Below are 12043 nucleotides of genomic sequence, written 5' to 3'. Positions count from 1 at the left end.
TAGCATGAGATGCATATGAATAATCTCTTCACATCAACAAATTGTTAGTATGTAAGCTTTACTAGCAAAACCCAGGATTTCCCTGATGACAAAATTAGCAATAATGTGAAAACTTAGAGGTGACTCCACAGCTGTTAATGTTTGAACTACCTCTGGTATCCTGGTCCTGAGTATCAAACATCTTCTACCTAGTGGAACTGGCAACTAAAAATCATCACTAAATCCATTCGAGAATGCACATCAAGCATCATATATTAGCAGCTAATATAACCTTATTATATTACAATGCAAAGATCCGTGTTGGTGCGTAATTGAGCATCAAGAAAATATGACGAAGAAGATATCATTCAAATAGGCAACAGTAAAATCTATTCACTCGATAACCGATATGCAAGAAGAGAGGGGTAAACAAATGCCCTTTCATTAAATTATCCATTCGTTTAACCACACCCACACAAGAACTCAAGAAATGTTTACAAGTGCCTATATATCATGGATCACATCATAGATTTGAAATACTAAAATAAATTTTCTTTTCCATTCAAATATTATCTCTTTATAATTGTAAGAACTTAACAAATTATATATAACACATACATCAGCACACTGAATTACAGAAAGGGTCTGACAACTAGTGTTGGAACTACAGATCAAGGGTCTGACAACTAACCAGATCAGCAGAACTAGCATTTCTAGATGCAATGATCCTCCAAAAATGTATTTCTGATTCTGCTGCAGACTCAGCCTCCTCGCGGAAGGAGTTATCAAATAAAAATGATGAAGATGATGAGGAAGAGGAAGCTAAATGATTTTGTACATCTGCCTGTAGAACTATAATGTTGTTGTTGGCATCTTTAGTGATTACATGAAGCTCTCCAAGTAAACCAGCAAGCAAATAGGAAGACTCCGAATTACTAGTGTCACTAATAGGAATATCTCCAAGCAAAACTTTCCAGGTATCATTTTGGTAATCATATACCTTAATTCTAGCACTATCAAGAGAACTAGATGGTTCAAGTGCATACAGTTCACCTTCAACAGTGACACTCAGTTTTGTTCCTGCCTGCTTTACTGGCCAACCTTCACCCATTCCATTTGGCATTTCATCCCAAGAATTCAACTCCGGATCATAAACCTCTCCGCCAACATCAACAAAAAAAGGCCAGCAATATAAACTCTGAGCCACAAATAACCTTCCTCTGTATGATGTCATTCCTGTTGCAATGGGCTTGAGCAAATCTGTCAGAAAAGCAGTAGGCAATACCTGAGCCTTTGAAAAAGGCATGCTTGGAATTTCGGACCAGACACCAGTACGAGGATCAAACACTTCTGCAGATTGAAGTGAGGTCAGTCCACCACGGCCTTTAGTAACTCCTCCAACAACATAAAGCTTGTTGTTTAAGATGCCTGTCTTACAAAAAGCTCTACCAATGGACATTGGATTCATCTCACTCCAAGCATTTAGAATAGGATTATACTGCCACACATTTCTCATGGCTGAAGCTTTAGAGAGTCCCCCTAACACATAGAGGCAGCCATCAATAGCCCCAACCGCACTGCCATGAAAGGGTAATGGGTCCAATGTACCCTTCTTTCCAAGCCAACCTCTTACTGTGTCTGCAATTTTGATACTTGAGCCCACTACATTCCACATTCTAAGTGCAGCCAAACCCTTCTTGGGCTCATCTTCAAAAGAAACGCCAGGCATTGTTGGCAATCTTTGCCATCTTCGGGACAATGGATCCAAGGCATACCACAAAAACCTTTCATCTTCAACTTTCATTAATATATAAAGCCACTCCTCAGTTGTTCCAAGTTCTTTTCTCACATTGAACAGTTCAGCACTTACAATAGCTGCTTTCCAAGCACGAGACACTAATTTCATTTTCATGTAACAAATCCTAGGAAGTCTGGCAAGTATCTGAATTGATATCTCATCAGGAAGGCTAGGAATCAATCGTGCATTCCCCTCGCAAGAAATCAATGACAACCTCTGTCTCTTGCAAGTTTCACTCTGTGATACTTCATATACCTCACTAGCTACAGTCCTCAAACTATTTACACTCAATATAGCGCCCATTGATAACTTTCAGATCAATAAAGATGAAGTCCAGCTTGTATTTCTTGAAGTCTAACTCAGGGATACTTCACATCTGAGCTTATAAAACAAGAAGGAAAGCTCTCAGTATCTTCCTATTTGCCAAGTCAAAACATTCTCTAAAGCGCAAAATATCCTAAATGCTTCATAGAAACAGCACATAGATACCGATTCAAACTATTTAGAAAGTTTTCTTTGTAAACAAACAGAAATCTCACCTGGAATTCAAAGCATTTTCTAAAGTCTACATAAGAAATTCTCCAACTTAAAAAAAAAAAAAAAAGAAATATATATATATCCCAACTATAATTAAGGCAATAAATTGGGAAAGTTGTTTTTTCCACCAAAAATACCCTTTACCCAAAAACAAAATAAAGCCCAAGAACTGATTAATCATGCTAGCTTCAATTATTCAATGAATATAGAAAAGGCAAAATAACAATGAAAATCTTAAAATTAGTTACACCAGGAAATGAATGATTAGCTCAAAACTCAACTACAATCCACAACTCCTAAACAAACCCATAACTTTAAAATTAGAAAAAAAGCTCACTGAACCCCAGCTCTTGTTTGGTTCCAGGGAAAATCTTCCCCAAGAAAATAACAATGGAACACTTTCTCTGTTATACACATAGAGGGATCAAAACCAGAAGAGGAAGAAGAAATCAAGAAATGAAAACAATACCTCTGAATTCATAGATAACAAGCAGATTGTATTATTACAACAAGAAGATTTGTGAACAATCCAAGGCATAGCAGCGTTAACAACCTATGAACCTAATATCGATTTTTCCTTTTGTCTCATAACGAATTTATTTATTTATTTATTTTTAAAATTAGGGCAGCATTTTTATTTAGCGTACGCAACTTGCCACATCACTGTTCTCACGTCAGTCAACTACGACATTCGCAAGGCGATTATTAGCGCAAATTACATTTTCATCCCAATTTTATGGGATAATTAATATTTAAATTTTATTTTCATATATTTTTATAAAAAAATTATTTAATTTATATATTTTAACGAAATAAACTTTTAACACGTTAAATCTTACTTTTAGTTAAATTGTTTAACTTTTTTCATAAATTTTTATTAATCAATATCAATTATATTATTATTTAATTTTTTATAATTTAATAAAATTAATTATTTAATATTTATAATTTAATTTCATGAATTCTTTAATTTTATAATTATTTTTTTATCATTCTCTATTTTGCTCTCTTCATATTTCTTTTTCTCTGTATTCATATTTTTTTTCTTTTATTTTTTATTTATTTTTTATCTTTTTAAAATTATACAAACTGTCTACACAAAAAGATTCATCAGCTTCCTTTTATATCAATATTATTAACTTTAAAACTATGATAAAATCAAAGTAGAAAGTTTTAATTTTTCTAAAAAGAAAAATTTATGAATTTAAGGATATTTAAGGGATGATGAATATAATTTAAATTATATTAAGAATAAATTAATCAATGAATTTTTAAAATTTAAATCCAATAATATTAAAATTATTTTTAAAATTGTGATTTTGAGGGCAGATCCAAGTCATTGATAATAAAGAAATTTAAAAAAGATTCTTTTTATATTAGAAAAGGAAGACTTGTCAGGGAGGCTACTTATTATTAATTATAGACTCTTGAGTTGCATTGACATTTCTATAATATAACCTTAATTGTATTTTGGCTATAAAATAATTATCTTCAATTATTTAGGACATGCATAAAGGGAATTTATTTTAAATTTAAAAATTAGTTGAATAAATTTAATTTAAAATTTTAATTTAATTGCTAATAAATCAATTTAGTTTAAAAAATTTAATCTATTAAATTTAGTTCAATTTTTTTAAAAAATAAAATAAAATAAAGTTAAATAGTTTTTTTTAGTAATTGTTATTATTAGGCCTAAAATTAAAATTAAACAAATTAAAATTAGGTTCGAAATTAATTCAAAATAAGTAAAAAAAAATAAAATTAAACCCAAACTAATAAATTGAATCAAATCAAATCAAATGAAATTAAATTAATTCGGTTTGATTTTCTCCAATTTGATTCAATTTAATTTAGTATGCTATAAATTTTGATTTATTCAGTTTTTATTTTAAATTTAACCTAATTGAACCGATTTTAGACCGATGCTCATCTTTAATTACTCGCCATTAATTGTCTTCATCAATCCAACTTTTATTTATAAATTTTAAAATAAAAAATAAATATTTTCTTGTTTAATTTAATTTTTCAATTTAAACCAATTAATGAATGGTATTCATCCTCATCCAACTCATCTTCAAAAACTAGCTTAAAGAAGAGGAGTGCTCAAGATTTTATCGAAGACATTATCCCTATTACACACTAATTTAGGATATTAATACATCCTCCTCATATTTAAGATCGATCACCTAAACATGAAATACTTATGAGATACCTAATATTGATTGGCCTAACTTACTATTTTTAAAAAATGGGTTGGCCTAACTTACCCCAAAAGTTAACTCAATAGGAGAGGAGTGCCCACTCCTATTTCAAACCAGCATGAGATATCAATAGCTTCCTAATCTTGGCATGCTAAAGAGAACACAACTAAAATGCAAGTTTATTTTAATTTGATTTCCTCCTTCAACATTTCAATTTATTCAATTTGTTTAGATTTCAAACTAAATCGACTGAATTTTGTAAAGATGAGATTAATTTCACTAAAATGAATGGAGCTATGAAATTTGAGATTTGATTGTGTAAAATTCTAGTCCTATATTGAAAAGGAATTTTTTTTTTGATCTACATCTTAAGGAATTATTAGGGATAAATTTCAAGAGTTATTCCTAAATTTATGGATCATAATTAAAATATCACTGAATTTAAAAATGTAACATAAATCTTCATGAACTTTGAAATTTTGTACTATAAAATCCTTTTAACCTTCAATAGCCGATTTATAAGTAACACATTAAAATGGATAATTCAGAGTAGTAATAATGTAGACAATTATTGATTTTTTCAGAGGTAAAATCCCTCTAATCAGCTGCTATACATCTAGCGCTTCATTGTTCCGTACGGTTGAGATTCTTTCATGATTGATCTGTGAAGAAAATCATAATCAGTTTTGCCACTATCACATAAAGAAGAGAGAATCGTTTATTTCACCATCATTTCGGATTGTGTAAACAAGCTATTAGGAGTAAAAAGTGTTCTATTGAACAAATTTTAAAGTTCAAGGGTTTTATATTAATTTTTAAATTTAGAGATAGCTTTGTTACAACTCTTAAAGTTTCGGGATAGCTATTGAAATTTATCCTAATTACTAATAATATCTTAGAATTATGAATGAGTTATAGTTCAATGACATTGAACTTGTCTGCAAGGCTATAAAGTCTCGAGTTTGAATCTCAGTTAGAGCTATATATATATATATATATATATATATATATATATATATATATATATATATATATATATATATATATATATATATCTTGAAATTGAGTTTTGAAGCATATAGTTAGGACTCCCAATTATTAGATTAATAATCTATGTGAACTCAATTGTGATAATAGTATTAAAGTGAGATTGAAAAATAATGAAAAAAAAAATGTAAGAGAAAGTAAGGGGGAAAAATCAACAGAGGCTAACCCAGGTTCAGCCCTTACATTCAACTTAAACTAATATAATCTGCTGGTGAAAAAACCCCTCACAGCAACAAAGCATAGCATTCTTCCAAAAACACACAGGCATCGAATAGTTAAAGTAGTTTCTGTTCGGTAATAACTTTTAAAGTTATATTTAGTGTTTTGACCATAGTTAAAATAATACTTATTTTATTTATATTGCTTAGTGATATAGTATTTATATTAATATTTAGAAATTAAGAGAGTGATTCATCAAATGTTATTCCTCTAACTTTTAGAAGTTAAGGAAGATTTTTTACTATAGTAAAAAAATGATGCCATTATTTTTATATTTAACAATTAGCCATCAACGATTAATATTTAATAGCTAACCGCTAGTAAAATACCTGACAGCTATTAGAATGGCTAACAACTATTAGAATAACTAATATTGTCGAACAGACCTGATATGTGAATGTGAACAATAGAATTAGAATAAATAGATGAAGAGACTCGAACTTAAAACTTTCTCACTTTCTATGCCTTAAAGGTAAAAAAAAAAATCAATCAAACTATCAATTTGGCATTGCTTAATTTTTTTTTCCCTTAATTTCAAAACAAAATCTTTTAATTAAGAAAATTTAATAATATTATCCTTAATTAATAAAATTATAGTGTTTGTTAACAAGAAAATTAATAGAAAAAAGAGAAATAGCATATCTCCCACACAAAAAGTACACATATAGCACAAGCTAGGAAGGCCAAAACTCAGCTGGTTTCACCTTTGAAATGCTCTCAAGGACTCTCACAGGTGATATATGACCCATCACTGTTACCCTCTTTGTCTCTTCATCTATGCTGAATGATGTTGCTCCTAAACATCACATAATTAAATGTTAATTATTAAACATAATATCAATTTCTTTTTTTTTTTTTTTCATCATATGGGATGATCCAACCACACATAAAAAATTATTCTCAATATTAAATATTGATTTAAATTTAACATATTTTAATTATAAAAACTCAAGAATAATAAAATAAATTATCCAAATTATTCTTGTAATTTAAAAAAATATATTTTTTGAAATCAAAATCTCTATGTCAAACAAGACAATTTAATTAGAAAAATTAATTTTAAAAAGTAATGGTTTTAAAATTTTTATAATTAAAATGTATTAAATTTAATTTAAAATTAATTTTAATAATTTCTATCTAATATATCAAATAATAAAATAAGATAATTAATAAATTTTAACCCAATGATTCGTGGTTTTGAGATTTCGAGTTAGAATCTGTTTTGCCAAATGATGTTATTTGAACTCCATTTCACCTAATTCTGTAAACAAAACTAGGGTAAATTTTTAATTAAATTCAATGTCTATCACATCATTCATAGAATAATTCACTAAAATTATTTTATAATAATATAATTATAAATAAACGTATTATTTAATTTTTAATTATTTTTCTATATTTATACGATTATAAATAAATATGAATGATATAAAATAATTTGATTGATTTAGACTTTGTTTTTTTTTTAAATATTTTTTATATTTTCTATCCTTTGAGGTATTCAATAAATTAAGAAAATGGATCAATGAAAAATATTTTATTAATTAAAAAGAAAATTAAGTTATTTAAAAAAAAGGCTTTTCCTTTTCAAAATATAATGTGAAAATATTTATATATAAATAATATAAACGCATACTATTAATTTAATATTATAATTAAATAATAAAAAAATATTTTTATTTTTTAAAAAATTTTTTTATATATACATTATTTTTCATAAAATAAATAAACCTTAATTTATAAATAATATAATAAATTATATCTACTTAAGAATCTATATATAAAGATAGATAATGAACTCACCTTCCATTTTAGATAGATGTTTCTTTACTTTACCAGCACAACCTTGGCAATGAAGAGAAACTCTCATTACAACCACCTGCAACCAAAATACATTAAAGATGTATATATTATTGAGACTCTATTTGTTTTACTATAAATATTTTTCTAAAAAATATTTTTTAAATTTTTTAGCATTTGGAGCTTTTAAAAAAATTAATTAAAGAAAAATTTTTTTCTAATTAAAGGAAAAATTAAGTCATTTTAAAAAAAAATAATTTTTTTTTTCAAAATAAAAAATTATTTTTTAATTTTTTAAACTTTGATAATCTTATTAAAAAATAAAAATATTTATACATTTATGAAATAACAACATACCATTAATTTAATATTATAACTAAATAACAAAAATATTTTAATAAAAAATATTTTTATATTTTTTATGTACAAATTATTTTCTGTAAAGTAAATACCCTAATTATTTAAAATCACCTAGTTAAAACATCAGAGAGTTTTGATTTAATTTTATAATTTTATAATTATCTATCTCAAAAACTTTATAATTATGAGTTGATTTTAAATAATTAATTTTATTAAAATAAAATAATTAAATAATAAAATTTTCAAAATATTAAAAGAGAAATTATAAAATATAACTAGTTCTTTATGTGATAAATAAGCAGACTCAATTGGAATTAATATTATAAAATTAACTTTTTGAGCCATATATGACAAAAGAAAGAAGCATGATCTTGTGGGTTGATTCCCAATATAAAAGATAGATTTGGCACCATATAATTGGCAAGACATGCTGGTTGGAATGTGTCCAAAGCATTCTTATTCCCTAATTGCTAAGGAGAAATCATCATGAAACATACATTAATTTATATTCATTTTTTAATTTATTTCTCCATTATTTAATTTATTTCTTTATTATTAATTTTGGAAAATATTGTCCAACAACTGATTCCATAATGTAATAAAATTAATTTTTGTGTTGAAATTTAATAGAAAAAATTTAATTATAGTATTTTATATTACATTACGACCTACGAAACATAATTTAAAAGATTTATGTATTTTTTTTATATAATTTAGAGTTATTTTTATCTATATTAATTTTCTACTGATCAATGTATGAATCAAATTATAGACCAGAGTACAGATAAGATTTTTCTTACAATATGATTATAGATTTCAAATCCTGACTAACAAATTGCAAACCAGGGTAATCCTTGAGATTATTAACTGATTAATCAATAGTCTAATTAATTTGCGTGATACCAATAGAACAGTTGTATATATAGAATCAAACCTGGAAAACTTGATCAGATGAAGCTGGCTTCGGCAGCAGGATAGGTTTTGGTCTATTTTCTTGGTTGTTTTCAATATTAATATCTTGTTTCTTCATGGAAGGAACAAGAACTGATCTGTTAGTAGCTGGCGGAAGAAACCTTATTGGAGATTCAACGAGTCTAGTGTACTTAACAGCTTGATTATTAGTACTCTTCTTCAACATTCTTGATGTTGAAGAAGAATTATCAAGCAGCTGCTGAAGGGTTCTCTGAGGCCTTCTGGGCACGATAACTGAGCAAGGATCACTCACTCTGCACACTGCAGTAGATTGGCACATGAAGCCCCTCATCTTCCTGCTTGATTTCTTGGTGGTCATGGCTAAAAACACTAGGTGTTTGATATGGTGTCTTGGAGAAGGTTAAGGCTAGAATTGAAGATTAAAATGGAAGGTTAGGATGGAGATCTCTGTAGGTAGGAGAGGAAATTAGAAAGGCTGCATGCTATATATATTTATAACTGAGCTAACAAACAAAGTGACTGGCTGGCTGGCTGGTTGCAGTGGCATTTTGATCTATATTGCCTAGTCCTGCTTGCCTGACAGATTTCAGGTTTGAGTCTTTGCCCTTTTAATTTCTCTATAATAAAAAAAAAAAAAAAATTCAAGACTTCACTATCCTTAAAAAAAAACTTCACCATTGTAATTAGTGATTAACATATTAATAATTAATGGCCAATGATGATAGGATGCTAGGATTAATTAAAAGTTGATAGTCGATAATTATTTATTTTAATTTCAACTATAAACCTATAATTTTTTAATTATTAACTGTTAATTTTTAAATAATTAATTTAAAAATTGTATTCATTAAATATGTTAATTTAAAAATTATATTCATCAAATATGCTAAGTTAATGATTAAGAAGTTAGGGAAAAAAAAAAGATTTCTAACTGCTGAATGAGTTTACAGAGATATTAACAGCTTATTTCTTTGTTATCTTCTCTCATAATCAGAAGCACAGCTAAAAGCACTGAAGATTTTAATTCTTGAATTGACATTTCCTATAAATTTTAATTTGACTAATTTAATTTATAAAAATGAAACTAATAATTTATTAAATAAATAAATGACAAAACTAAATAATCTTTCAATAAAATTATTCTTAAGAATATTTATCATTTTTAAAATTTGCAATAATTTTATTTATAGTAATAACTAAAATTAATTTATTAAGTCTAAAAACTAATTTAATGAAATAAAAAAATAAAAAGTCCTTTTTAATTTACTTAAAAATAGAATTACAAATATTATTATAGAAAACAAAATATTCTTCAACCATGTTATCGTAGTTCTTTTGGATTTAAATAATATGTGGTCTAAAGTTAAAAAAAAATATATTTTTTATAAAATATTCTTACTTTAATTAATTTTTCTAATTTACTATTAAAATTAAATTAATATTCCTTAATTTTTAGTGAACTTTTATTTCTCAAAATTAATTATTTAAAAATACCAATTATAAATTTACTTTATTTATAACACTGTAAAAAACAATCAATTTTACAACCGGCTACTGCAATGGACTGAAATCAATTGCCATTAGTAATTAATTTTATAATCAATTTATGATTTCAATTTTTTTAGTAAAATAATTAATTTTAAAAAAATTAACAACAGATTCAAGAATTGGTTGCTAAATTGATTGTTAATAGGAACTAATTTATAATTAGTTGCTAAATTAATGCTAAAAAAAAATTTAAATATATAATTAGTAACATATTTTAAAATCTGTTGCTAATAGCAATCGATTTTAAAATTGATTGCTAACAACAATCGATTTAGGGAATCGATTGTTAAATTATATAATTATTTTAATTGACTTCAGAGTTAGCAATCGGTTAGTAATCTGTTACTAAAATCGTTTATTATTTGCAACCGATTCCTTGTTAGTTGCTAATAGTAACTGTTTTTTGCAATCAACTGAAAATCAATTGCTAAATTTTTTTCCCTGAAAATTCTCTTCTAATTTCTTTTTTCTTTTTCTGATTTGCAACCGAAATTTGAATCAGTTGCTAATAGCAATTGATTTTTGTAAATAGTAACTGATTTTTGTAATCGATTTTGCAACAATTTTCCCCTCAAAAAATTTCCACATAATTTTTTTTATTTTCTTTTTTTGATTTGCAACTGATTTATAAATTGATTGCTAGTAGCAACCATTTTTTCCCAAAAAAATTTTCGATCATTTTTTTTTTTAATTTGCAACCGATTGGCAAATCAATTGCTAATAACAACTGATTTTTGTAACTAATTGAAATTGATTGCTATAAACAATCGATTTTGTAATCAATTGTGAATCGGTTATAAAATTTTTTCTCCAAAATTTTTCACTCAATTTTAAAAAGAAATTAGCAACCGATAATTGATTGTTAATTAACTTACATAAACTACTACTCATTTTCTTTTCTGCTACTTATTTTTTCTTTCTTTCTTACATTTTCTCTCATTTTCTTTATTTTCTTTTTCATTCTCATCTTTTTTATTTACAATCTTTTATTTTCTAACATATTTTCTTCATTATTGTTTTTCTTTCTCATCTATTTTATTCATCAATTTTTTCTCATTTATTTTTTTTCATCTTTTTCTTTCTCATATATTTTTTTCTTCATCTTCTTTTTCTTTCTCATCTATTTTTTTCATCATCTTTTTCTTTCTCATATTTGTTCTTCTTTATCTTCTTTTCTTTCTCATCTTTTTATTTAATTTATTTTTCTTTTGCATAAAATAAAAATTTTTTGTACAAATACATTTTTTGTTAGTAAATTATTTGTAACATTAATTTTTAGTAATTTTATGTCATAATATATACATATATGGTAATTTTTTTGATAATTTGTCTTATAAATATATTTTTATATTTAATTTTTTGTTAATATTTTTTATAATAGTTAGTATTAGTAATTTTTTATAATATTTTATATTAATTTTAATACTAATTTTCATTAATCATTTATTATTTTTGTAATTTTTGAAAAAATTATTTATTTATTTTTTATTTGAAAATTTATTTTTTATAATTTTTTAAAATTAGTAACCGACTTTTCGGTTGCTAAATTAGTTACAAATAGCAACCGATTTATAAAATGGTTGCAAAATACAAAAATTTTATGTTTTGATTGCTACTTGCA

The 12043-nt window shown here is 25.7% G+C and overlaps 2 protein-coding genes across 2 annotated transcripts; both read right to left on the bottom strand.

Annotated features, from left to right (window-relative positions):
* Nucleotides 1-516: 516 nt before the first annotated feature.
* On the bottom strand, nucleotides 517-2918 carry LOC110639737 (F-box/kelch-repeat protein At1g22040). Its single transcript, XM_021790814.2, has 2 exons — nucleotides 2784-2918; nucleotides 517-2153 (listed from the first exon to the last, which is right to left on the bottom strand). Exon 2 carries the CDS (start codon nucleotides 2078-2080, stop codon nucleotides 644-646), a length of 1437 nt encoding a protein of 478 aa, XP_021646506.1. The 5' UTR covers nucleotides 2081-2153; nucleotides 2784-2918; the 3' UTR covers nucleotides 517-643.
* A 3537-nt stretch (nucleotides 2919-6455) lies between these two features.
* LOC131175320 (protein SODIUM POTASSIUM ROOT DEFECTIVE 3-like) lies at nucleotides 6456-9232 on the bottom strand. The gene is made up of 3 exons (XM_058139054.1): nucleotides 8876-9232; nucleotides 7585-7660; nucleotides 6456-6577 (listed from the first exon to the last, which is right to left on the bottom strand). The coding sequence occupies exons 1-3, from the start codon at nucleotides 9230-9232 to the stop codon at nucleotides 6456-6458; spliced, it is 555 nt and encodes a 184-aa protein (XP_057995037.1).
* Nucleotides 9233-12043: the final 2811 nt, after the last annotated feature.

This window comes from Hevea brasiliensis, chromosome 17 (genome assembly GCF_030052815.1).
Source record: "Hevea brasiliensis isolate MT/VB/25A 57/8 chromosome 17, ASM3005281v1, whole genome shotgun sequence".
Classification (NCBI taxonomy): domain Eukaryota; kingdom Viridiplantae; phylum Streptophyta; class Magnoliopsida; order Malpighiales; family Euphorbiaceae; genus Hevea; species Hevea brasiliensis.
Note: the sequence above shows the minus strand (reverse complement) of the source record. Positions and strands in the feature narration are given on the sequence as shown.